This window comes from Brachypodium distachyon, chromosome 4, assembly GCF_000005505.3.
Source record: "Brachypodium distachyon strain Bd21 chromosome 4, Brachypodium_distachyon_v3.0, whole genome shotgun sequence".
NCBI classification, from domain to species: Eukaryota; Viridiplantae; Streptophyta; class Magnoliopsida; order Poales; family Poaceae; genus Brachypodium; species Brachypodium distachyon.
Genome location: NC_016134.3, coordinates 45,197,884 through 45,224,717, shown reverse-complemented (window position 1 = coordinate 45,224,717; position 26,834 = coordinate 45,197,884). Strand labels below are relative to the sequence as shown.

Below are 26,834 nucleotides of genomic sequence, written 5' to 3'. Positions count from 1 at the left end.
GACCCGTCAGTTAAGGTTGACACCATGCTGAGAGGTTGGTCAGAGTGTCCGGGAAATGAAGAAGATATATTTACTTGCTCCATTGCAAGCACATAAAGTACCTCATTTGTAGAAATTTGGATGCTCTTTGTCCAAAGAGCAAACATGTCCTAAGGTCACCACTGGATGTTCCACTTGTAGTCATATTTTTACCTGCCACGATCAGTGATATTCTTTGGTCTCGGTTTTCACATTGCATAACTGTTGGTATTTTTTTATCTTCACATTTTAAAGGGGAAAAATTGGGCCCAGCACGTCCACATCTGCCAGCACTTACACTCTCTACTTGTAAATATTTTAATTTTTCCGAATCCAAAGGAGCTATCTGCCAGGAAAAATGCCGTGCGTTTATGCTCTCTAAGCACTGTAAAAGCGTAAAGTCAGCATTATTATAAGACCTGTTTTACGGTCCTAAAATCATACATGATCAGTAATGCGCTGTAAGTGTCACATTTATGCATTGGATAAGAGATTTGGTTCCTATCCTAAATGAGCTTTTACCATTTTAATATTCTAGTGCTCTGCTGCTTTTCGAAAAGAACTTGTTATGGGTTTTACAAATCACGTGTTTGTCATTTCTTGAATTATTAACTAGAAGCTAGGGATATATGTACACGTGTCTTAAGACAGATGCTGCTTTATTACTTGATTAGTGATATATTGAGAGCACTTCTTTTTATCTGTTTTACAAAAAAAAACGTTTCCTTTCTTGTCATCCAGTGCGATATACTATATTTCTGTGACCCATTAATCCATTATGCTTATCAGAGCATGTACTCCGCACAAGCAAGTCGCTTAGTGAGATGCTTAAAAAAAATCGATTATTTTGTTAAGCATCGATGCATGTTTCCATAGGATAGATGTCTAATTAGACATTTCTAGTATAAAATAAACACTTATGCTTTGGAATAAACCAATTTATACCTTCTTAAGCATATTGCATTGTACATACTCATCATGCATGCACCCGTTATCTAGGAACATTGGGAGCAATGCATCTATACACTAAGTCACATTTAGATACATCCAAATTTTGACAAACTTGAGACATATTTTGTTGGACGGAGGGAGTATGAAATTAACCCTTCAGATGGTTACACTCAATGTATGATCTGTATGTAAAGGTTGCACAAAATTTGCAGCACTTACACGACCCATTTATCATATACAGAGTATATATATGAGACACAAATTTCAAGTCCACATTTTATATGCATACGAGAACGAGGATAAATTTGTGCTCCCTCCATTCCAAAAAAATTGGCACGAATTTAAATTAGTTCTAGTTCAAATCCGTGCCAATTTTTATGGAACGACTATGTTAACACTAGCTAAATTTGACTCTTAAAAATCAGTTGGGGCTGATGTCATCTTCTTTGTTTCTCCACTCAGCCTAATTTTAATGTTAATTACGCATCCTCGTCACTATGGAGTTGTAAAATAAAGAGCTACACGTGCATACCTTTGTCAAGGATTGCAGAATCTCCGTCGTTCATCTCTATCTTTTTCAGGAAACTTACCTAATATGCCCCCAAGTCTTTTGAATGTCAATCTATTCGTCTGGGCGTTAAATATTGCTCGATCATGTGACAATCAATTCGCCAACTATAGCTAATTTCAAAGCTATAGCGTCACGTACGTACATAATTTCAGTTCGCTCTCTCTAGCTAACCTGAACGATGATATCTTAATTTTTTTGGGGACCCAGTTTTACCTTCTCTTACGTAGGATCACATTAACATGTGTCCCTTAAAAAAAAAAGATCACATTAACATGTGAGAGCGAGAGCTGCTGGGTACACCGTACACATAACAGTTGCCAATTGGCAGATAAACTTTTGACCGTTTGTACCCTCCTTTTGATCTTTTTGGCCGAAAAGCTACTTCCCCCTCTCAACTTCCTAAGGTTTCAACCATGTTGGTACGGAAGGAATATTTTGAATTCACACATCTGATTTTTTTCCAAGTATTAAAAATAATGTGGGTTTCATGTTTTAATCCGCGTTGTTTATTTTCTTTCAGAAACGATCGGAATTTGTGCTTACTTCTTCTAAGTCCGGCACGTTCAACTTGTTCCAAATCTTTGCTCGAACAACGTGTTTTCCAATTATTAAACAATGGCGAAGAATCCATCATCCTTTGCTCGCACAACGTGTTTCTACTTCTGTCAACGAGGTTAGGGTTTGAGTCTACGGTTCCATCCGGAGGTTTCGTGGTGTAGCCCTGAGCATGGAAAGATGGATGGTAAATGTGCGGACGATCGTGTGTGTTAGGGTTAGGCGTCCTATGATCGTCTATGGAAAGGGATTGCTTAAGGAAGAGAAGATTGACGGCTCGACTCCTGGAGCAATAGAATATAGTGGCGGTGCAAGTGTAGGAAGCACTGATACGTGCAGACTGATTCTTCGCAAGTGTTGCCAAAAACAAGAAAGACAACAGGGGTCGGCACACGTAGGTAGAGTGAAATCGGAGTCAGGTGGAAAGAGAGGGGTCCGACATCAAATAAACAGGGAAGTGGAAAGAGCTCAAGAAGGGAGTGACATTGCCGTCGAGGGTTAGGAAAACACACACTAGTGCGCTGAGATCCTGGGTCGCGACATCTGACGCCGAACACTAAACATTCGAACGCAAAGTAGTCAACCTCTACAATCCGGCGGCGCACATGTTTTTCTTTCCAAATCCATACCTCGACGTTTAAAAAAAACACTTTTACAATCTTTATGTTCTATACAATTGAAGTTCTTCGAAAGTTGAGAATCAAACATAGCTTGGTTAGTCAGTAGGCGACTGGCGAGGATTGAACATCTCCAGGCACGTCTCTAATCTCCAGCAACAAGCATTGTGTAATAAGTGAGTAGTGCATCCAAAGAGATTTCAGGTCTGGCTGGCATACGGGCAACACACGCTTTGGCGCCAGCATACCATGTCATGCAGAGGAAAAACGGGAGAGAAGGCACGCGGGACTGCGGCTCCTGGTGGCCGCGCGCAATGCACTGCCACTGCCGCTGCCGGACGCGGCGCCACCGCTGACCCACGCCGACCGCCTAGCTTGCCGCTGCAGCCTTCCATGCTGGATTGTCACGCCCCCGCTCTGCCACCTGGGTCCTGCCACGTCACCCGCCACGTACGTGCCCACGTCCACATCCGTCGAGCCGTGGAGAACCCGCGTGGCAATGAGCACACGGTTGGTCTGATCGAATCTGAGAAGCTCCAATCACCGAGATACTCCCATTTTCGTTTGTGGAATTATTAGGCTGGGCGATAATAATGATCAGAGCAGGCCAAACAGATGATTGATCGAGCTGGAACTCGGAAGGATATGATCTTTATCCCCGTACTAAAACTAGTAGCAACGGCAGTACGACAGCGCACAGTAATGCCCAAGTTTGCGCTTTTTCAGGGCCAAAACTAAGTCTTTTTGTTTTTTCCTCTCCTTTTGTTTTTGTTATGTCGTGCTGCCGTTCTGCCGCTACCTGTTAGGTACCGAGTTGGGAAGGAAAGATGGGGATCGATTGCTCAGGAATATGGTGTCAGATCGATTCAGTTACAAGCCAACTCTGTGGCGATAGCAAGAAGAATAGCCAAGCAACTAGTATGAACTACAACTAAGCCTTTCTGTCCGGTTCCGTGATCCGCTGGATTATCTTCTCAGGCCACAGGTTGTGCGAGCGCAGCCACTCGGGTCCAGCAAAGTTGCGGTTCGGCTCACGCCTCCGAACCGGCCTGGTCTCTTGCCCACTGTCAGGTTGGTCTGGCATGTCAGGGGTGCTGACATCCCCTCCTCCTTGCGAAGAGGCTTGACCCCAAGCCTCAGCTCCAGGGAAACGAGCTTGAAGGGCGAGCTTGTCCTCCCAGGTGTCCGCCAGAGCTGCTGGATTGGACCAGTGAACATGAACTTGCTCCACCATGGCGCCGTGGGACTTGCGCCAACGGGTCTTGAGCACCAATACAGGAACAGCGGGAATGTCAGTATGGAAAGGAAGCTCTGACTCGACCTGTGTACCTCATTGATTTGTTCCACGATTGGATACGGGCCGAAGTAGCGGAAAGCCAATTTGTGATGAGCACGAGTAGCCACTGAAGATTGAACATAGGGCTGCAGTTTGAGAAACACCTCATCGCCGACAGCAAAAAAACGAGGCGTGCTCTTCTTGTCAGCTTGGGTCTTCATGCGCTGACGAGCTCGATTGAGGTGTTGCTGTAATAGTTGCTGCATAACAGACCGTTCCTCCAGCCAAGTATGCAGAGCAGGAACAGAAACCGTACTTGACGAGGAAATCCCCCAATGGCGAGGTTCATGCCCGTACATAGCTTTGAATGGTGACATCCCAATGGTGCTATGATGAGAAGCGTTGTACCAAAATTGAGCCAGTGGAATCCAGTAGCTCCAGCGTCCTGGGCAAGCATGAGTGAAGCAGCGCAAATAAGTCTCTAGACACTGATTAACTCGTTCGGTCTGACCATCACTCTGCGGATGGTAAGCAGAGCTCATGTTGAGAGCCGTGCCGGCGTGCCTGAACAGTTCACTCCAGAAATGGCTAGTGAAGACGGGGTCCCTGTCCGAAATGATGGAACCGGGCAGGCCGTGAAGCTTGTAGATGTTGTTCATATATAGCAAAGCAACCTTGGAGGCAGTATAGGGATGTGCCGGCGGCAAGAAATGGGCAAACTTAGTAAAATTTTCAACCACCACAAGTAGACAGTTGAACTGACCTGATTGTGGGAGGCCCTTGATAAAATCCATAGAGATGATCTCCCACGATTTGCTTGGAACTGGGAGAGGAACGAGTAAGCCAGGGTAGGCCACACGCTCCGGCTTCGCCTATTGACAGATTTGACAGCAATGGACATACTGCTGGACATGGTGCTTCATCTTTGGCCATGCGAATAGACGCCGGACACGACGATAGGTCACGGGAAATCCAGAGTGCCCGCCCATGGGGCTGTCGTGGAATGCTGCGATGATGCGCTACTGCATCGATGTACTGCCGCCCAGCCATATACGCCCTCGAAAACGCAAGATGCCCTGTTCCAGGGTGAAGCGACCTTTGGCATCAAGAACAACGACCAGTTGCTCAAGTAATTTCAGGGCCTGTGGGTTTGAATCGTAACTGGAAACAATATCCTCCAACCAAGATGGTTGACATGAAGAAATTGCCAGGAGCAGTTCAGAATGAGTGGCTCGAGATAGAGCGTTAGCAGCGTCGTTGTCGGTTCCCTTCTTGTAACAAATCTTGTACTGAAGGCCGAGGAGCTTGGTCAAAGCCTTCTGCTGCCATGGCGTGGCGAGGCGCTGCTCCTCCAAATGAACCAAGCTCTTCTGGTCTGTTTGGATGATAAATTCCGAATGGATCAGGTACGGCCGCCACTGCTCCACGGCAATGAGAATGGCAAGATACTCCTTCTCGTATGTGGACAGGCCACGATAGCGTGGGCTCAGAGCCTTACTCAAGTAAGCGATTGGATGGCCATCTTGCTGCAGAATGGCACCCACTCCAGTGTCGCAGGCGTCCATAGTTACAGCGAACGGCTTCGCAAAGTTCGGCAGAGCAAGGACTGGAGCTGTAGTGAGCCCGTGCTTCAGTAACTGGAATGCCTCATCCTGCACTGCAGTCCACACGAATGGGTTGCCCTTCTTCAGTAAGTTGAACAGGGGACGTGCGATGATGCCAAACTGTCGCACGAAACGGCGATAGTAGCCGGCTAAACCGAGGAACTTGAGAACCTCCTTAGCATCAGATGGGGTTGGCCAAGCTTGGACTGATTGAATTTTAGAAGGTTCGGTGGCAACGTCGTTGCCACTGATAATGTGCCTGAGGTAAGACAATTACTGCTGCCCGAAAGCACACTTTGATTGCTTCACTTTCCACTGATCTCGACGAAGCAACTGGAGCACCTGCTGCAAGTGGTGTGCATGAACCTCCAAGGAAGGACTATAAACCAAAATGTCGTCGAAGAAGACGAGAACACATTTGCGGAGTAAAGGTTGAAGCGTGGCGTTCATGGCGCCAAGGAACGTGGCAGGGGCGCCGGCAAGCCCGAAGGACATAACCTTGTATTCAAAGTGTCTCGAGTGTGTCTGGAAAGCTGTCTTGAACTCCTCACCCTCGGCCAAACGAATCTGATGATAGCCTACTCTTAAATCAAGTTTAGAGAACCACTTGGCACCGGATAGCTCGTCCAGAAGTTCTTCGATTACGGGCACAGGAAACTTGCTGATAACTGTCATGGAGTTGAGGTGTCGGTAATCAACGCACAAACGCCAGGTGCCGTCCTTCTTCTTAACCAAAATGGCCAGCGATGAGAAAGGACTGGAGTTGCGCTGTATGACGCCGGAGCGAAGCAGTTCTGCAACCTGCAGTTCAATTTCATTCTTCAATTCAGGCTTGTGTCGATATGGCCGGATATTAACAGGCTGAGCTCCTGGCATCAAAGGGATCCGATGATCACAAGGATGGCGAGGTGGCAACTCCGTGGGTTCAGTAAAGAGGTCACTGAACTGGGATAAGATGTGCTGAACACAAGCTGGTACAGGTGCAGATTCTTCCGAAACGGAAGCAACGAAACATAGGTGCACAAAATGAGACAAGGCTCCCTGACGACACAACCCACTGAGCTATAATCAGTTGATCACAGTGCTGGTTGCTGGTGCAGATAAGTGACCTTGCCGATAGATCGGCCCACTGTCCGTCAGGATGCAAAAACGCTTGCCAACCCAGTCGATCAAAGGATTGATAAGCTCCAGCCAATCCATTCCCAAAATTACATCATACACACCCAGAGATAAAATCTTAAAATCGTTGCTGAATTAATGCCCCTGAGATGTCCATGCGCAATTAGGAATCATGTGAGAGCAAATGAGATCAGCGTCGTCAGCGACTTTGACACGGCAAGTTCTGGACATGGCCTGCACTCCTTCCAACTGAGACACCAAACGTTGATTGAGGAAAGATGCGGTGCTGCCGGAATCCACCAAAATGAGAACCTCATGCCCTTGAATCCATGCCTGCAACTGAACTGCACGCGGGGAAGGATGCCCTTCCGAGGCATGCCGTGAAATCGCACAGACGACCTCCCCAGCTTCATGGAGATCGCCGGAATCTGTATCCAAGACAGTGTCGATGCCAAATAGTTGAAGAAGTTCCTCCACCACGTGGAGTTGCAGAGTGGTGGGGCACACATGATCGTGTCCCCACGGTTCGCCGTATTTGAAGCAGAGCCCGTGAGCACGACGATATTCCCGCAGTGCCTTGACCTTGGATGCATCGGCACGGGCGCCATCCATGCCACGCCGATCCTGGGCTGGCGTCGCCAGCGGTGCACCCTGACGCACAGGTGGCGTCGGAAGTGGTATGGGCACCGCAGGACAAGTTGGTGGTGGTGGTCGGTACGGCGGAGGTTGCGGGTGCTCGAAGTGGTTGTAGGAGAGCGCCTCCTCTTGCAGAAGGGCAAGCGAGCATGTCGTGTCCAGATCTGGCGGCCGTTGGACCAGCACAATCGCCCGGATATCCGGCCGAAGTCCCTCAACAAAACGAGTAAGATAATAGTAAGGATGAATTGTATCACAATAAGAAGTCAAGTGGTTGATAATCTCTTCAAATCGCTCAATGTAATCAGCCACACAAGAAGTCTGACGAATCATGTAAAATTGACGAATCAAGAGCTGATGCTTGTCCCGACCAAATCGAGTGCAAATAAGAGCAGTAAACGTAGGCCAGTCAAATCCCGCTAGATCAAAGCAGATCGAAGCAGAGCCAGAAAAATTGAGCGAAGCCATCGGAACCCAATAAGACTCATGGATCGAAAACATCTAAAAATACTGCTCGCAAAGGGTGGTCCAGAGATTGGGATTTTCACCTGAGAATTGGGGAAAACAGATCGACGGATGTGCCTGACCCAATCCAGCCAAAATCTGACTCGCAGAAGCAAATGGGGAACCAGCAAATATGTTGGACGGGGTATTGAACTGACCGTTGCCCGGGGAATGGCTCGGCGTGCCGAACGCCGAGGCCATACCCTGTGTAGTCGTGTCGACGCCGTGGCCCGTAGGCCCGTGGGGAGCACCCTGCGCGCCCATGCCGACGCCGAAGCCGTTGGTGGCAGCAGCAGTGGCCATCGCAGTGAACGCCGCCGTGGTCTCCTCACCCGCAGTTGACTGACCCGGGCTGCGTTGGTGCTGCAGCGCGGTGACCGCCTCGGCCAACTTGGTGAAGCGGGCCTCCATCTCCGGTCGCTAGGCGACGAGGTCGTCGAGTTTGGCCGACTGAGAGCGGACCGCGGCTCAAGTGTCGCGCATGTCCTTGCGCAGCCCATCGATTGAGTCTGTCAGCTTGGTGAAGAACTCTTGAAATCCGGGATCCGTGGTCGCCATACGCTCGTGGATCTGGTGAAGACGACGCGTCTCGATGAATGGCGCCAGGGAGAAGGGTGGTAGGTGGTCTCTGATACCAGATGTTAGGTACCGAGTTGGGAGGGGAAGATGGGGATCGATTGCTCAGGAATATGGTGTCAGATCGATCCAGTTACAAGCCAACTCTGTGGCGATAGCAAGAAGAATAGCCAAGGAACTAGTATGAATTACAACTAAACCTTTCCGTCCGGTTCCGTGATCCACTGGATGATCTTCTCAGGCCACAGGTAGCGCTTTAAGTAGTTGATGCAGCGACAGAGCGCAGCCACTCGGGTCCAACAAAGTTGCGGTTCGGCTCACGCCTCCGAACCGGCCTGGTCTCTTGCCCACTGTCAGGTGGGTCTGGCATGTCAAGGGTGCTGACATTACCAAGGGAAAATTTAGGTTGGTTTGAGAATGTACAGAGGTCAATCTACTCTTAATAATGGAAAATTTGTTCCCATTTTGGAACATCTACTTCTTATTTCCCTGCAAAAAAAAATATTCCCTCTGTCCAACAAAGGATGTCTCAACTTTGACCAAATTTGAATGCATCTATACACTAAGTCATGTCTAGATACTCCAAATTTAAAAAAACTTGAGACATCTTTTGTTGGATGGAGGGAGTATACTCCTTGCTTAATTTTCCGTTGTGTTTGGTTTAACTAGTTTGGGTTTTCTCAATTATTTGCACAGTTTGACCTTTTTCTTGAATCAAAGTAAACTTTTTTTTAATTTACTCCCTTTGATCCTAGAACTTGAACTAAAACCACGACAAGAATTTAGAATCGGAGGGATACTTGGAAGGACCAAGAGGAGTAATGACTATTCTTTGAGCGGGAAAAGTCATACTTCATCCGTTCAATAATAAGTGGCGAAATATTACATGTATTTAGACGCTTTTTAGGTATAGATACATCCAAATTTGGGAAAAATTTGAGTCACTTGATATGGGATGAAGGGAGTACAATTTAGGAGCTTCCTTGTTTCTTACTTCTCCACACATGTCATATTGTTGACCTATTCTACCAAACCCTACGTTCCCGCCATCACCATCTTCTCTCTCAGCTCTCTAACACGACGGCAGGCTATAATCCTTTTTGTTATTGGTGATATCTTCGCCGTCTCCTAAGTGTTTGCGTTCCGAAACATTGTTGAACACTAGCGCCTCCTCCACATGCGTCATGTTGTTATCTTGCCCTTCTCCCTCCATTGCCGCCAAATCATGTGGCCCCACTATTGTCAATGCCTTTTTCCACGACTCCTAGGGGCGCACCACCGGACCGACCTACCATGTCTCCTAATTCATAGCCATTGTCGCCATGTTGTCTCTCAGTTCGTTGACTCGGTTGCTAGCTTCGCCTACTGGTCGTCCTTCCATGAGACGTCAGAAGTTACGATGCCTTGCCCTAACAAGCCATCACCATAGTGCGCCCCCACCCCGGACTGCCAACCACCCCTCTAAGTGTAGGGTGCACAAAAAAAACGCTTGTCCAAACTCCCTAAACATACCCTAAAACGTAACCTCACCAAAACAATCGTCGTTGATTTGCGCATTCCGAAATATTGATTCTTCGTTGACTCTTATCTGGAATTTGTTGATGTGTAAAAGAGAGAGAAATAAGAGAGAAGAGAACCGACGCTTAGTCAGACTATTAATGTAAGAATTGACTAAGAGTTTGTAGAAAGACGGGACTGGAACACCAAATTGTATCTACGATATTCGATTTATTTGATCTGACTTTCGTATGGGATATTCGATTTATTTGATCTGACCTTCGTATGGGTATATATATAGAGAGAGTACGGTTGGGGGACAGACGTAGAGGGCAACACAAATAATTCGTTTAATTACACTGATCGTATCTTGTTTCTAACCCAAACCTTTTTACTACCGTTGTACGTACGTCTACCAATTTGCTGGGTTTTTTCTTCTTCTTTTGGTTACGAAGAGTACACGTTTTGTTTTTAAGACAATCAAGTTACAAAGAGGTTGTTATTTCAAGTCTGGCTGGCGAGCACGGTGCGCGTCCGCCCGCCGCTATCCGATCCCATATACGGGCAACACTCCTCGCCAGCACATATACCATGTCACGTACAGGAAAAACGCAAGAGAAGAAGGCCCTGGTGGCCGCGTCCGGACGCGGCGCCACCGCTGACCCACCGACGACCCGTGCGCCGTCCGGTGGCCTAGCCGTCTCGTTCCTGGCTCGACCCTGGGCGTGCCTGCGTGTGCTAGCTTGTCGTTGTCCCTCTCCCATCTGCCAGCTGGGCCCCGCCACGTCACCGGCCACGTGCCCACGTCGACGTCCGTCCAGCGAGCCGTGGAGAGAACCCGCGTGGCAACGAGCAGAAACAACACGGTTGATTTTGATGGTTTGATCGAATCTTTTGAAGCACGAGATTTCTCTGCGCCGAATTCCTCTCTTTTTTTTCCCTTTCTTTTTTTTGAAATTAGGTTGGGCAATAATGAAGAGTTCGTAGAAGAAACAAATGATTGATCGAGCTGGAAACGAATAGGAGCTTATCAGTGCTACGTAGTACAGCAGCACCACCGCTGCGCACAGTTGCCCCATGTGCATTTTGAAACCGTGTAATATATTTCGTTTTGGTTGTTTTGGCTTACCTAGTTCCTTTTAATCTTCAATTACCAAAGTAAGCTCATGTTTTTTTCTTGCGCAAGTATATTTTTTTTTGGAAAGAACCTAGCGGGGTACTGTTTTTTTTAATGAGTTAATCGAGTTGGGCTCAGTCAAGCAGGTTTTTGCAGGCTTGTTCTCCACAATGTAATGTTGTTGTCGTATACTCTATATCCGTTCCCTCACCACCACGCCAAACCATTGTTCCCGACACCGCCCAGTCTTATTTCTACCATTGGATCGACCTCTTCCGCCTCCTAATTTTTCTCAAACATTATTGTCATCTCCTCTCTAAGCTTGTCGGCTCGCTGCTATCTATAATCCTTATTACTCATTTTGCGGGCTTATTCTCCACGACGTAATGTTGTTGTCGTATGCGTTCCCTCACCACTGCCGCCAAACCCTTGTTCTCGACACCGCCTTCTCACACAGGTTTAGAAAATCCCCGAACCTCATGCCCCACCCATACACGGCCTTAGACCGCCTAGAAAATTCCCGAACCTAGACCGCCTAGAAAATCCCCGAACCTAGACCGCCTAGAAAATCCCCGAACCTCATGCCCCACTCATACACGGCCTTAGACCTGTGCTTTGATATGGGACAGACGAGGGGATTTTTTTAACCCTCCAGCCTAAAATTCGCTCCCAATGGGAGTCGAACCCAGGACCAAAGGGGTGCTACTAGAGCCCCTAGCCACTACGCTAGAAGCCCGTTCGCATTGTTTAATTAACATATTATTGTTTCATTGATATATCATTGAAATTTCATTAACGTATATTATTTATTTGATATTTCATTCACATTTATTATTTCATTAATATAACATTGATATTCATTAACGTCGTATATTATTTCATCGATATATCATTGGAATTTCATTAAAATGATATTCCGTCGGATACTTTGTCCCTAAAGATATCACATGCAGTAGTGTAGTAAAGTTTTTTACTTGCAGAGAAATCGAAATCCATAGCAAAGTTAGGGCCCCTCTATGACAGTCATCTAAAGCGCAACATGCTCACAACTTGCCAAGTACTAACGTTATCTTTTCGCCGCCGTTTGGATACCAGCATCAGTAATTCAGTATAAAAATCCAACACCGGTCGCCACAAAAAGAAGTTGTAAGAAAAAAAGGTTTCGATTAAAAAATAATAGCGAAAAATTGGAACGGCAAGATAGGCAGCCACTCTGGTCTCTGGCAGAGGCGCAGGGAGTTTGCGAGTGCGCTAGTCTGTCCGTTTCCGTTCACTGCAGGCAGAAGAGAAAAGAAACGCCTGCTCCGTTGACCGGAATTACCTTCCTCCCCTTTTCACACGCTCCGCACGAGGCCAGATACGGCAGTCCAGCCTCCTCTATATATACACCTCCTTCCTTCCCTCAGAGAGACACACACACCAGAGCTTTCTCATCTCCAAGAAGAAGACTCTACTTCTAGCTCCCAATTCCAGCTGACCCTCCTCCAGCTGCCACTCTCGCCCAATTCGATCCATTTCTAGCTAGGACTGAGGTCGATTTTGTTGTTGATTTGAGAACACAAACACATAGCCATGGCTGCGGGCAAGAAGCTTGTGTCGCCGATGGAGGTGTCAGTGGAGGCCGGGAACGCGGACCAGGCATCCTGGCTGGACGACGACGGGCGCCCACGCCGCTCCGGCACGTTCTGGACGGCCAGCGCGCACATCATCACGGCCGTCATCGGCTCCGGCGTGCTCTCCCTGGCGTGGGCCATCGCGCAGCTGGGCTGGGTCGCCGGCCCAGCAGTGATGCTCCTCTTCGCGGCCGTGATCTACTACACCTCGACGCTCCTGGCCGAGTGCTACCGCACGGGCGACCCGGCCACGGGCAAGCGCAACTACACCTACATGGACGCCGTCAGGGCCAACCTCGGCGGCGGCAGGGTCGTCTTCTGCGGCGTCATCCAGTACGCCAATCTCGTCGGCGTCGCCATCGGCTACACCATCGCGTCCTCCATCAGCATGAGGGCGATTAGGAGGGCTGGCTGCTTCCATGCCAACGGCCATGGCGTCCCCTGCAAGAGCTCCAGCAACCCTTACATGATCCTCTTCGGCCTCGTGCAGATCGTGTTCTCGCAGATCCCCGATTTCGACCAGATTTGGTGGCTGTCGATCGTGGCTGCTGTCATGTCCTTCACCTACTCCGGCATTGGGCTCTCCCTCGGCATCGCCCAGACCATCTGTAAGTGCTCTTGCTGTTGTTTTTCTTCAGTTAACAAGTTCAGTTAACATGGAATTAACTAAAATTGAATCCAATTGCAGCGAATGGAGGGATCAAGGGGAGCCTGACGGGGATCAGCATCGGCGTGGGCGGCATCACGGGGATGCAGAAGGTGTGGCGCAGCCTGCAGGCGTTCGGGGACATCGCCTTCGCATACTCCTTCTCCAACATCCTGATCGAGATCCAGGACACGATCCGGGCGCCGCCGCCGTCGGAGGCCAAGGTGATGAAGAGCGCGACGCGGCTGAGCGTGGCGACGACCACCGTCTTCTACATGCTGTGCGGCTGCATGGGGTACGCGGCCTTCGGCGACGCGGCGCCGGACAACCTGCTGACGGGGTTCGGCTTCTTCGAGCCCTTCTGGCTCCTCGACGTCGCCAACGTGGCCATCGTGGTGCACCTCGTGGGGGCCTACCAGGTCTTCTGCCAGCCCATCTTCGCCTTCGTCGAGCGATGGGCCGCCGCCACATGGCCCGACAGCGCGCTCTTCGCCTCCGCGCGGGCCGAGTTCCGCGTCGGCCCGTTCGCGCTCAGCGTCTTCCGCCTCGTCTGGCGCTCCGCCTTCGTCTGCCTCACAACAGTCTTCGCCATGCTGCTCCCCTTCTTCGGCAACGTCGTCGGCTTCCTCGGCGCCGTCTCCTTCTGGCCGCTCACCGTCTACTTCCCCGTCGAGATGTACATCAAGCAGCGCGCCGTGCCGCGAGGAGGCACCCAGTGGCTCTGCCTCAAGATGCTCAGCGTCGGGTGCCTCATCGTGTCCGTCGCCGCCGCCGCAGGCTCCATTGCTGACGTCATCGAGGCTCTCAAGGTGTACCGGCCCTTCAGCGGCTGATTTGGGAAGGAGATGTTTGTACTTAGGTCCTTATAGAACGTTTTTATTACAGTTTAAAGGGTTAGGCGCCCCACCAATTGGTGGCCATCTTTGTTGGATTCCTCCGAAGACGAGGGGTGTAAACAAGAACGGCAGGAGGTGCTGTCTGTATTGTGGACTCAAAGCGTAGGGTGCCTTATGCAAAATGGTAGTTTTCGTCAAGGGTCGTGTCACCTGTAATTTGCGTTCTGCAACCTGTTTTACCGGAGAAAGTTCAGATAGTATATATGAAGAGAATATGGAACATGCATTGTGCCTCCGAGTCTCAAATATGCCAGTAAGGTTCAAAAGCATACGAAATCACGAGAAACCTTTTGTTTACGTGAAATATCAGCAAATTTCTGAACTTACCAAATGTTTTTTTTTTGTGTGTGTCCTGCTAAGGTCTCGTTTGGTTCCACCATTTTCTAGGGGATTGGAGGGGATTGAAAAGGATTTGAACTAAAATTCTAGCAATCACTACCGAACGAGCCCTAAACAAAAATTCATTTCCATTAATCAAATGGAATTTTAATCAATATTGAAGATAAATGTATTGAATCTATGTGATTCCACAAATACAACCACAACGTAGTGAAGTTATTGTGGCGTAAGTTCAAAATTTTCAAGAAAAAAAGCCATGAGCAGTAGCTAAAACCGTTACTATACCACAGAAGAGCGTGGTGTTCATACGGTTTTACTTTTCACTTTACCCTTTCGTCCTCGACATGTCCTTTATTAGTGGAAATCAATTTTACTTTAAACAGTACTATCGTCTGTCACAAAAGGAAATGACCAAGGTCTTTGGAACAGATAATTTTGGCAGCACTGTTCCCAAATCCCAAAGGAATATCTTGATTCGAAAGTGGAGAATCTTAGGTAGATAGATCATGATAAGCCTTTCTCATCCAGAGAAGAAAACGGGTGGACAGACTAGTAGGACGTACGGGAATGCAGGTACCAGTCACGGAAATGGAGCTCTCCTGGACCATTATTTATGTTGCTTTCTTTATTTTCTTTTGCAGGTTATGGGAAGAAAAGAGCGGCTAATAAGCCATGCTTGAAATCCTTCCATTTTGCCACTTGGATATTTGGTCATACGACCATTGTCTCATTGATACATGTAAGTTTATAATTATCTTTGTTAGTCGTGTTAGTAAGAGGTTCGAGTACTCGAGATCCCAGACTATTTGTTGGCACGTTCCAAATGTTGCCACCGTAAATTTATGTTCAAATTTCTTGTGACGTGTTTTTTGATGAATAGTCAACTTTATTTCGGCAACCATCATATTCCATCCGTCCAACAAAAGATGTTTCAACTTTGACTAAATTTGAATGCATCTATACACCAAGTCATGTCTAGATACATCAAAATTTTGACAAACTTGAGACATTTTTTGTTGGACGGAGTTAGTAGTACATTTCTACCAAGTCGTCGTATTGAAATCGACATAACTCCACTCGGTTATAGGTATGCGACTTTCGACTCCCTACACGAGCCGTTATCGAATCGCACACGCTCACGCGTGCGCTGTACCCGGGACTGTAGCTAGTGGGGGGACAAGAGATCAGAGGATAACCCTGCCAAGCTAGATGGTGTTGATCACTGAAGATCCATCGGATTCCAATGATAGCAACGGCACACGCTCATCACATTGATCTCCTCCCCCGCTTCCCTGTAGGCTAGAGCTTAGCTATAAGGTTGTTACCAAAAAAGAAAAGCTATAAGGCTCATCGATCCCTTCACACGAAAAAGCGCATTTATATAATTGCATATATGTAGGATCGAGTGTGCCTTTAAATGATTATTATTCCCATGTGCCGGCGCATTACGGACAGGTACTTGACATGCCTTTTTTTTTCCTTTGTGCAGGCTATGTATTGCTAATAAGCTGGATCAGTGGGGTGTGGGCACACTACTTGCATGGGCGCCACTGCGAGATCTCTCGTAGTTGACCGATGGGAGTCAACACGTTGTTGCCTAGATTTGGAGCTCTTGTCAACGCACTAGGTACGGTTGACAGATCAAGGCAGCAAGTCGTGAGTCAACGTCCACTCGTCCAGTTGATCCATTGACTACTGTCCGGGGACAACGTAAGGCCAATAACTGATTAGTGTTGGAAGAGACTGTAAGGACAGGTGCTCGATCGTTTCGGTCAAGTGACAAAGGAAGGAGGGTCAACCATTGTGCATAACAAACTTTACTCTTGAAAGGTACACTTTTTTTTTCAACCTGGGGTTTCACCCTTTCCATTATTACTTGAAAGGTACACTTTTAGGAGCCGTCTCGTTGCGTTGCATAAATGTTTACGTAAGTTGTAATACTCTCTCCGATTCATATTACTTGTCGAAATATTACATGTATCTAGACGTTTTTTAAACATAGATACATCCATATTTGGGAAAATTTGAAACAAGTAATATGGGTCGAAAGGAGTACATCATTTGTGTTAAATACTCCATTTGTTTGGATAAAACTATTTTAGCACCTTATTTGTAGTCCTTCACGGTATCTGAAACAATACTTGTTTTTTTTTTTCCGAACAGGAGGTTGAAATCTCCGGTCTCTACATCAAAAAGATGCACACATCCATGAAACAGTACTTGTATTGATGTGACCGCTGGCTATGTGGCAAAACCACGTGGAAACGACGCCAAGCGCGTGTAACTAAGGGTCTGTTTGGTTAGATACCTGAGCTACGTGCCTGACAAAATGGTGTGCCTGAGAGTAGCCTGTGAATTTGATAATTCTTGCCTGGCCAGGCATGGACCAAAATTGTTGTTTGGTTTGAGCTACTCTGAAGCCGGTGCCTGATGGAAAACGTAAACGATTGGAACACGCATTCAATGTTGAGAAAACGTAAAGAACTGAAATACGCTTTGTTCATCTCTCTTCTAGTCCCAAATCTACTCTGTTCCATGAGTTCCCTGTGAGTCTGTGACACTCCCCAAGTTCTTCTGAACCACCTAATCTAGTTCTCCTAACAGAAACCATGAGCACAAGTGTCCAATTGAAGCTACAGCAACCCGTAACAAACCATGACCACACGAGATCCAGATCCAACTATGAACAAAGAGCAGCTCCAAATTTTCATTCTGATTACAATTGTTGTGCCAACCTTGACCATGGCAAGTTGGGGATGCATCATACTTGGTCACAGCAACATGTGCTTCATATTTTAGTTACCAATTTGGTCAGTCGCCGGCGGCAGGAGCAGCAGCACGACGTCGTCATGGTTGACGGCAGCCGGAGCATCGGTACCACGTTGTGTGTGGAGGTCGACGGCGGCGACGGGGGATGGCATCAAGGTGGTCAGGAGAATGATGGAGTGGATCGATATTGTCTCCAGCGGTACAGATTATGTGAACAAGACGAAAAGAATGGAAGCTCACAGTCGAGGAACAAGGGCAGAGGCTCAGGCACGCTTGGTGAACGGAAGCCATACTCAGACGCTCGTTTTCAGTCGCCTGAACCAGATAGATTTCAGGATACTAAGCAAACAGGACACATGCAGTTTCCAGGGAGGCTCCAGGCGAGCGACATGGGCTTCAGGGCAGCAACCAAACAAGCCCTAAAAGCCGGAGCCGCTTTTGACAGTGGATGTTTGTAAAATAAGTAAATAACTTGTTTTCTGATCCTGGGATAATTAAAGGGTAAAAGAGAGCTCAGTGGTAAAGTGCACCCTAAAGGACACATGTTTTTACGTCGCTAGTACTCGATCGGTGGCCCAGTGGAGTACTAATAAGCGGTTTCAGCTGACGTTGGGATAATTAAAGGGTAGCTTAGAGATAGCTCGGTGGTAATTAAAGTGCACCCTAAAATGACACATGCATGTGTTAGTACCTAGCTAATTTTCGAAATTCCTTGTCGGGGAAGTTCCGACCAGCACGAAATGCGTACACATACCGGATCAAGGAGATTGGCTGCCGTTCGATGGCGCAACAGTACTCCTCTTGTGTGTATGTGTCCATAACTCCATATCGTCGATATCGGCACTCACTCAAGCATGAAAGTTCGGCTTTCATTATTGCCTCCCCCGCTGGAAAACTCGGAATGATTGGCCCGGCTAACGTACGATCGAATGAAGTGACAGACTCCTAATGTGCTCTTGCCCAGCATGATTAGCAGCTACTGGTATTGCACTACACGGAAGAAATAAAGCAGGCGCACACACGCACTTGTCACTTGTCAGTCAGGCAACGCGGCAGGCAAGCGCCCGTCACTAGCATAGCAGGGGCCGTGGTACTCCGTGCGTCTCGTGGGGAGACGCTCCGGCCGGTGCCTAACGTCTCTGAAGATTAGGTAATAGCCCGTTTCATAATTTTTGTCTCAAATTTGTTAAAAATGAATATGTCTATTCTTAAAAAACGTTTAAACACACGTAATATTTTGACAAGAATTATGAAACGGAAGAAATACGTGCCTAACACTGACAGGTCTCAAGACCCCACTGGACGAGGAGGATGCACGAGAGGGCCAGCAGGGCTCCGATCCGATCGAGCCGGGCCGGTCACGCCGCCCCCCTTTGGTGGGCCCACGGCCCACCGGGACGACCTGCCACTGCCCGGCTTGCTGTTCTGCAGCGCGTGCCTTTTCTTTTTTCCGGCGACCGGCGAGTCAACAGATGAACCAGTGGGGCAGTGGCTGCATATATGCTGCGGTCAACGGAGCCCACGCCTGCCGCGTTGGTTTCGTTTGGGCCCGGCCCCATGCTAAAAAGGAAACGAAAAGTCTTGATGCATGATGCATGGGCGAAGCGCGGTGACCAGCGGCCGCGCGCGAGCAAGGACTGGGACGTGAACACGAACAAGATTATTATTGCTGCCGCGATTCCCTTCCTTGGGTGTGCGTGCACGTAACACGGAGCAGCTGATTCGGGGTTTCGGCTTAGCTAGAGATACGATGGACCTTGCCCAAGTGGCGAAAGGAACGGAGAACCCGGCCGGCACACCATGCATGTCGCATTTTCTGGCGTTTAGCTAGCTCGTTAAATTAGTTAGTTAGGTCTCGGGTCTCAAGACAGTCGACCCAGACTACTCTAGCTGTACGTGTACGTACGTTTATTAATATTCCGTCGCAAAACAGAAGCTGTGCTTTGCTACGTACCGGCCTCGTGTGGTGGACGAGACGTTTGTATTACGTGCTACGTATGTACCATATGCTTAGCTTAATTCGTTTTATAAAAGTGGATGGCGAGAATAATAATAATGCGGGAGCAGACAACGATGCTTATCTATACTACCAATATATTAAATTGGAGTTGGTGGTGATGGTACTTTTTCTCCAGTTTTTGTTCTTCACGATTTCTCCTACTTCGTCTTACAACCGACGCCACCACACCCGCATGCCGACCTCAACGGCGCCACGAGTTGCCTACACAGAAAATAAAATAAATAGTTTGTGATTTTGTTGACCCGTAGCAACGCGTGCGGTCACACCTGCTAGTAAACCAGTAGTGCTATGAAATTATTTGAGGTTTGCGTTTAGACGGATGCTGCTAATTTAAGAATTAACTCTTATAGCTAGAACCATAGGTTTTTAATAAGAAAAAAAATCAGAATTGGTTACATGTATATATCAGCATACTAGTAGTTGATCTCTATAAAAGAAAATATCGGGGTCGTTATGTCACCAAGTTCATTTCTAACAAGTCCTTGCGCGCGTACGGCGCTGCATCGGAGTATATATCCTGCAGAATATGACGGCAGGAATAGTTTGGAAAGAACGAAGACCAGCCGGAAAAAGATTCCATTTTATTGCACATCCACACCGCGAACAAAGCACGTGCCCACTTCCACTTGCGCTTTACTATCTTGTTGGGCAATTGGTGGTTCGAGCGTACGTGGACGCGCTTTTTGATCACTTCTTACGGGCTTTTTCACTTGTTTTCTCAATTATATTACTTTACCCAACAGATGTCTCCAGAGATGTTGATTTAACCAACTTTATATGTATTGGATGCGCTTTATTATCCCCTCAGTAGTCCAACTCGATGTAAGTAGCGCGCGATCAAGAGCAATTTAAATGCTTGGAGTAATTGTATGCGCGTGTGTTACACTGCTTGTGTAATGCGAGCTACTCCCTATATACTACTCACAAACATGTGAGTTGGTCGACCTGGATGCATGCATGCTGGTGGGGGATTCTAATTAACACGGCTAGACTTTAGCCAAGTAACTTGCGGCGTGCCAAAATGCCAATTGGACTGTCCTTCGGCATTATTGACTAATCAACTTGTCACTATCTAATAGGTCGGCGATTAAACTGTACACCAGGTACGTGGACAAAAGGACATACACGTGCACTTTACGACGAACCGTGTTTCCCGGATTTGCATACGGTGTAAACATCGCGCCCTCCCGGCCATGCTTAAAAAAATCACTTAAAACAAATTTAACCTCCTGATTTCAAGTGAAATTAGCCGGTCAAAGTGACGGAAGCATCGACGATCGACGTCCATCCAAAAAGCAACCAATAATTGATGCACAAGGAGATGTAGACTCTAGTGCCTGTCGTCCGAAATACTAGAACAAATTAAGCCATCGTTGTCAGTCGATCCTAAGTTCTTAGCACCTTGTACAGAAAGGCTAGCTAGCTAATTGACTGCCCAGCGCATATAATTGCTTCTTGAACTGAAAAGGCACCATATTCTTGACCTTTCGAGAAGAGAAATACATATATAGAATACAAGAGAATAAGAATTGCTAACGAGTAGTCTACATCGTCTCGTAAAAAAGTTACTTCCTCCATATTGTAAGACGTTCTACATTCTGCTAAGTTAAACTTCTTAATTAAAGTTTCACAAAGTTTATGGAATAATCTATATATGAACGACATCTACGATTCTAGATTAATTAGTTTTATTAAATCCGTCATGACATATATATTACTGCATAGTATATTTATTTGATATTATTTTGGAACAAAGTGAGTAATCTTGGTCAAAAGATCGTTGTTTTTCTTAATAATCTTGGTCAAATCTGTAAAAGTTTGAGTTGAAATAAAGCTGAAACATCTTATATTTAATTTGGAACAAAGTGAGTAATCTGAATCGATCGTCGTCTGCGGTGTACCCAGCCTTGGCCATACCCTATCAGTATATATATTCCTTGCAATAATACTTTGCCTCTCTCGCCACCAACTAAAGTTCCAAGCCACGCTTGCTAACTAACGTATACCCTAATTGAATCCAATATGTTTGAGTTGCAATCTATTGGCACACACCTTTTTAATTATCTGTCTGGTGAAAGCTGGGCATCGTGCATGCATGCATGGCCGCAGTATCTTTTTGTGAACGCATATATCTATCGTTCTAGCTAGCATATATCCACTATAGTCTCATGTGTACATATCCGAATCAATGTAAAGTTAACTTATATAAACATATACCACAACCACTACAGGCTGAGTAGCATATATTTCCTGGAGTAGATGGTTCAAGGTCCAAGAAAACTGCACGCACGCACGCCAGGAATATATTTTTACAAATCGATTAGGTTCATCAAAGAGTTTTCCCCCCTTCGAACAGCATACAGAAAGAAAGAAAAGTCTAGGTAGGATTTGGAGCTTCTCTGTTGAGAGCTAAGCTAGCTATCGCATCTTTATATGTATAGTGTATATGGATGTGTTGTCGTTTGTCATGGAAAAAGGCAGCTCGTATGTGCGACCTATCGATGCTGCAGGATGGATGGAATTGTCAAAAAGGTAACCTAGCTTGCCGATCAACTTGCCATGAAGAAAGCAACAGTTGAGGCTGGTGATAAGTTGCTCATTTGGAGAAGCTAGTGAAGAACATGTTCTTGAAGCTAGTAGCATCGATCTCAGTTTTGCAGTTATGTGAGACAAGCAAGCAAGCTAGCTAGCTACCTAGCTATGCCAATTTAGATGGTACGGATTTCGTTGCAAAGAGACGTACACATATTACCGTACTACCTTTGTGCAAAGTTGTGTCGATCGAAGTTTTATGGAGTTCGTTCGTGCAAGGCAACTCTCGACCATACCTTTGTGCCTGCTTCAATTCTCTTTTGTCAACATAGTAGTAGTAGGTAGCCAGTTGCTGAGACAATTATGATCAGAACCCCTTGGAATGATCGATGGAGAAGTTGGTGACAGAAACTCGTTCGGCCACGCTCAAATCAACGTGTACGGCGACTAAATATGGCCTAATGTCTCAGTTATATACGATAATAGTGAAAAAGAAACAGACGCCGAAGTCGTTATATGTTCTCTTTTCTTTTAGAGAAACACAGGGGGGCATCTAGTATGAAATGCTAGTCTTCTAGAGAGATGCTGAGTTTTTTTTTGAAACTTTAGAGAGATGGCGAGATAGAAGAGACAGAGCGAGACGAAACGAAAGATAAAAGCTAACCTTCTTAGTTCTTACAAAAGCAAGACAGTTTCTCTGCACTGGATGTCCGGTTTCAACAGTTACGGGATGAAAAGCATACAAAACAAAATTAAGAGACCATTTGCGTACTTTTTGACAGAATGAGGACGAGATGTATACTTTCCTATTTTGAAAATGACATAATAATCATTCATCCACAAAGAAAAGTTGATTAAATATGTTTCCATGTAAGCAATATCTTATTAAGCACATCAATTCTGATCAAATTAGAACCTTATTATTTTTAAGGGACTGCCTTAGGCTCAGTCGACTGAGATATAAGAATTCTCAATCGACCAGCTTAGGCCGGCCACTTTGCATGCATGGATGGGTATTGTGCTTGGCTTTGTTGATAGGTAGCCTAGTATTTGTTTTTGTGTGGTTTTTTGTTGAATTCATTAATGACATCAGGTTTCATATTACCAAATTTTAAAAATCACACGTGAAATTTTATGCTTGATTCTAAAAATTGCACGTGAAATTTTATGCACGATTCTAAAAATTGCGTGAAATTTTATCCCCGATTCTAATTGCACTTGAAATTTTGTGCGCCATTCAAAAAATTGCACGTGAAATTTTACACACAATTCTAATTGCAGGTGAAATTGCGTGACTCGAAAATTGCACGTGAAACTAGATTAGCTTAGCTACCTATCTAATTTACAGTAGAATTATGGGATCTGCGATTGGACATAAAAATTGCAGATGAAATTTTATGCACGATTCCAAAAATTGCACGTGAAACTAGATTAGCTTAGCTACCTATCTAATTTACAGTAGAAATTATGGGATCTGCGATTGGACATAGAAAACAGAAATATTTTTTCTTGGGTAAAGGAACAGATGACTCGATCGGTTTCTATATCGATCATGATACACGTGATAACTTGGACATTTCAAATACATATCCCATTTTTGCAGAATGAAAACCAAAAAAGATCACGCATGACAAGAAAAATAAAAATAAAAGAAATCAAAAGAGGAAAAGGAAAACAAAAAAAATACATTCTTAAAATTAGAGTTGTACTCCCTCCGATCCTAAATTGTTGTCGAAATATTACATGTATCTAGACGCTTTTTAAGAATAGATACATCCTTATTTGGGCAAATTTGAGTCAAGAATTTAAAATCAGAGGAAGTATATAAAAACAAGAGATAGTGAAAACAAGAAAATCAAGAGACAAAAAAACAAAAGAAAGAAAAAAGAAATAAAAAGAAACTAAAAGATGGCCGACAAGGGACTTGAAGTTGCAACCTCATGCATCCAACCCAAAACACCTAGCCACGGCACCAGTCAGTCCAAGCCACCTTATGATTGTTATTACGTTGTATATATAAGCTAGCTATCTCAGATCGACTGAGAAATATCAATTCTCAAGCGACTAAGCACTAGCGAACCCGTATTTTTAAAGGTATAGTTAAAATATCCCTGAAATAATATTTATTTCCTCAAAACATTCAGATGATGAGCCCGCACTGTGCTATTCGCAAAGAAAATGAAGACAATTTCGATTCATAGCAAAGGAATTAACACTATTACTCATGTATTTATACTCCTCAGACTCCAAGTTACAAACAGCATGTCCAGCCGATTGTCAAAAAGGAAAAAGAAAAAAAAGAACAGCACTTCCAGCCGTTCTTGTTTACACACCCGTCGTCTTCCTTGGAATCCAACTAGCTAGCTAGAGATGGCCACCATGAATTAATAGTGGGTGGGGCGCCTTATCTGCTAGCGACGTTCCTTCTACCCCTTACGTTCTGTCTAGTCTAGACGTCTAGTGTACAACTCCAACTTAACACAAATCAGCCGCTGAAGGGGCGATACACCTTGAGAGCCTCGATGACGTCAGCAATGGAGCCTGCGGCGGCGGCGATGGACACCATGAGGCAGCCGACGCTGAGCATCTTGAGGCAGATCCACTGTGCGCCGCCACGCGGCACGCCGCGCTGCTTGATGTACATCTCGACGGGGAAGTAGACGGTGAGCGGCCAGAAGGAGACGGCGCCGAGGAAGCCGACGACGTTGCCGAAGAAGGGGAGCAGCATGGCGAAGACTGTTGTGAGGCAGACGAAGGCGGAGCGCCAGACGAGGCGGAAGACGCTGAGCGCGAACGGGCCGACGCGGAACTCGGCCCGCGCGGAGGCGAAGAGCGCGCTGTCGGGCCATGTGGCGGCGGCCCATCGCTCGACGAAGGCGAAGATGGGCTGGCAGAAGACCTGGTAGGCCCCCACGAGGTGCACCACGATGGCCACGTTGGCGACGTCGAGGAGCCAGAAGGGCTCGAAGAAGCCGAACCCCGTCAGCAGGTTGTCCGGCGCCGCGTCGCCGAAGGCCGCGTACCCCATGCAGCCGCACAGCATGTAGAAGACGGTGGTCGTCGCCACGCTCAGCCGCGTCGCGCTCTTCATCACCTTGGCCTCCGACGGCGGCGGCGCCCGGATCGTGTCCTGGATCTCGATCAGGATGTTGGAGAAGGAGTATGCGAAGGCGATGTCCCCGAACGCCTGCAGGCTGCGCCACACCTTCTGCATCCCCGTGATGCCGCCCACGCCGATGCTGATCCCCGTCAGGCTCCCCTTGATCCCTCCATTCGCTGCAATTGGATTCAATTTTAGTTAATTCCATGTTAACTGAACTTGTTAACTGAAGAAAAACAACAGCAAGAGCACTTACAGATGGTCTGGGCGATGCCGAGGGAGAGCCCAATGCCGGAGTAGGTGAAGGACATGACAGCAGCCACGATCGACAGCCACCAAATCTGGTCGAAATCGGGGATCTGCGAGAACACGATCTGCACGAGGCCGAAGAGGATCATGTAAGGGTTGCTGGAGCTCTTGCAGGGGACGCCATGGCCGTTGGCATGGAAGCAGCCAGCCCTCCTAATCGCCCTCATGCTGATGGAGGACGCGATCGTGTAGCCGATGGCGACGCCGACGAGATTGGCGTACTGGATGACGCCGCAGAAGACGACCCTGCCGCCGCCGAGGTTGGCCCTGACGGCGTCCATGTAGGTGTAGTTGCGCTTGCCCGTGGCCGGGTCGCCCGTGCGGTAGCACTCGGCCAGCAGCGTCGAGGTGTAGTAGATCACGGCCGCGAAGAGGAGCATCACTGCTGGGCCGGCGACCCAGCCCAGCTGCGCGATGGCCCACGCCAGGGAGAGCACGCCGGAGCCGATGACGGCCGTGATGATGTGCGCGCTGGCCGTCCAGAACGTGCCGGAGCGGCGTGGGCGCCCGTCGTCGTCCAGCCAGGATGCCTGGTCCGCGTTCCCGGCCTCCACTGACACCTCCATCGGCGACACAAGCTTCTTGCCCGCAGCCATGGCTATGTAATTAACAGCAGTTGGGTATCCTCTGTTTATAGATGGATCGAATTGGGCGAGAGTGGCAGATGGAGGATGCTCAGCTCGAATTGGTGAGCTAGGATTTGGAGCAGAGTCTTGTTGGGCTGGGATCGAGGATGAGAAAGCTTGTCTGTCTGAGGGATGGAAGGAGGTGTATATATATAGAGGTTGCTGGCCTCGCGCGGCCTGTGGAGCGAGTGAAAGGAGGAGGAAGGTAACTCTGTCTGGTCAATGGAGGCGTCTGTCCACCTTCTGCCTGCAGACTCGCGCACTTGCAGTGGCTGTGCTAGACCGCTCTCTGCCAGAGTAGCAGTACAGTATTCAATCGAGATTTTTTCTTTCTTTCGCATTCCTTTTCGGGGGGACCCTTGTTGGATTTTTTTTCCTTTGCTGGCCTTGAAACGGTGGCGAATGATAGATACTGTACCTTTACTTTTATATACTACCTGTAGTATAGTATTACGTATGGATTTATAGTTGCCGATGATGGCAAGTTCTCTTCCAAACATTCCAAAAATTAGGGCCACAAAATCTAATATAATCATCCCAAAATGGAATTCATAGTCTCCAAATCCAATACAATTAGGACATTCCTTACTTGCATATAATTAGCACTAGAATTCCAGAAATTAGTTTCCAATACAGAGAGCCCTTTCTTGGAATCTTGGCATTTGCAGATCGAACACGAGAAGGAAATAAATATCGAACAGTACCATACCATTAACAGAAACCCCGTCCTAGTGCCGTGAAATGCATCCGCTGTTGGGGCCGGCCAACCCCTCTCCCGATCCCCAGATCGAACGACCAGCTTGGAAGGGTCGGACGGCATGGATAGGACGCGCAGTATGCTGCAGAGCAAAAAAATCACTCTCAAAATATATCCCTTTTATTATATGTAACTCCCTCTGATTCCAATTAATTATCGTTTTTTTTCTTCAAAATGAGCGAACCT

At 47.1% G+C, this 26,834-nt stretch overlaps 2 protein-coding genes and 1 long non-coding RNA gene across 3 annotated transcripts; 2 read left to right on the top strand and 1 right to left on the bottom strand.

Annotated features, from left to right (window-relative positions):
* Positions 1 to 12,437: 12,437 nt before the first annotated feature.
* LOC100820961 (amino acid permease 3) lies at positions 12,438 to 14,418 on the top strand. The gene is made up of 2 exons (XM_003578778.4): positions 12,438 to 13,262; positions 13,343 to 14,418. Exons 1-2 carry the CDS (start codon positions 12,614 to 12,616, stop codon positions 14,131 to 14,133), a joined length of 1,440 nt encoding a protein of 479 aa, XP_003578826.1. The 5' UTR covers positions 12,438 to 12,613; the 3' UTR covers positions 14,134 to 14,418.
* Positions 14,419 to 14,832: 414 nt separating this feature from the next.
* LOC112268757 lies at positions 14,833 to 17,223 on the top strand. Its single transcript, XR_002960191.1, has 3 exons — positions 14,833 to 15,274; positions 16,025 to 16,365; positions 16,699 to 17,223. It is a non-coding gene; the product is annotated as an uncharacterized LOC112268757 (long non-coding RNA).
* Positions 17,224 to 24,050: 6,827 nt separating this feature from the next.
* LOC100846765 (amino acid permease 4) lies at positions 24,051 to 26,027 on the bottom strand. The gene is made up of 2 exons (XM_003578777.4): positions 25,213 to 26,027; positions 24,051 to 25,132 (listed from the first exon to the last, which is right to left on the bottom strand). Exons 1-2 carry the CDS (start codon positions 25,859 to 25,861, stop codon positions 24,342 to 24,344), a joined length of 1,440 nt encoding a protein of 479 aa, XP_003578825.1. The 5' UTR covers positions 25,862 to 26,027; the 3' UTR covers positions 24,051 to 24,341.
* Between the last annotated feature and the right edge of the window lie 807 nt (positions 26,028 to 26,834).

Bases quoted from the DNA above. Each gene is read 5' to 3' on its own strand.
- LOC100820961 (XM_003578778.4), top strand. From the start codon at position 12,614: ATGGCTGCGGGCAAGAAGCTTGTGTCGCCGATGGAGGTGTCAGTGGAG. The intron at 13,263-13,342 runs GTAAGTGCTCTT...ATCCAATTGCAG, and splicing joins CGGCATCGCCCAGACCATCT to CGAATGGAGGGATCAAGGGG.
- LOC100846765 (XM_003578777.4), bottom strand. From the start codon at position 25,861: ATGGCTGCGGGCAAGAAGCTTGTGTCGCCGATGGAGGTGTCAGTGGAG. The intron at 25,133-25,212 runs GTAAGTGCTCTT...ATCCAATTGCAG, and splicing joins CGGCATCGCCCAGACCATCT to CGAATGGAGGGATCAAGGGG.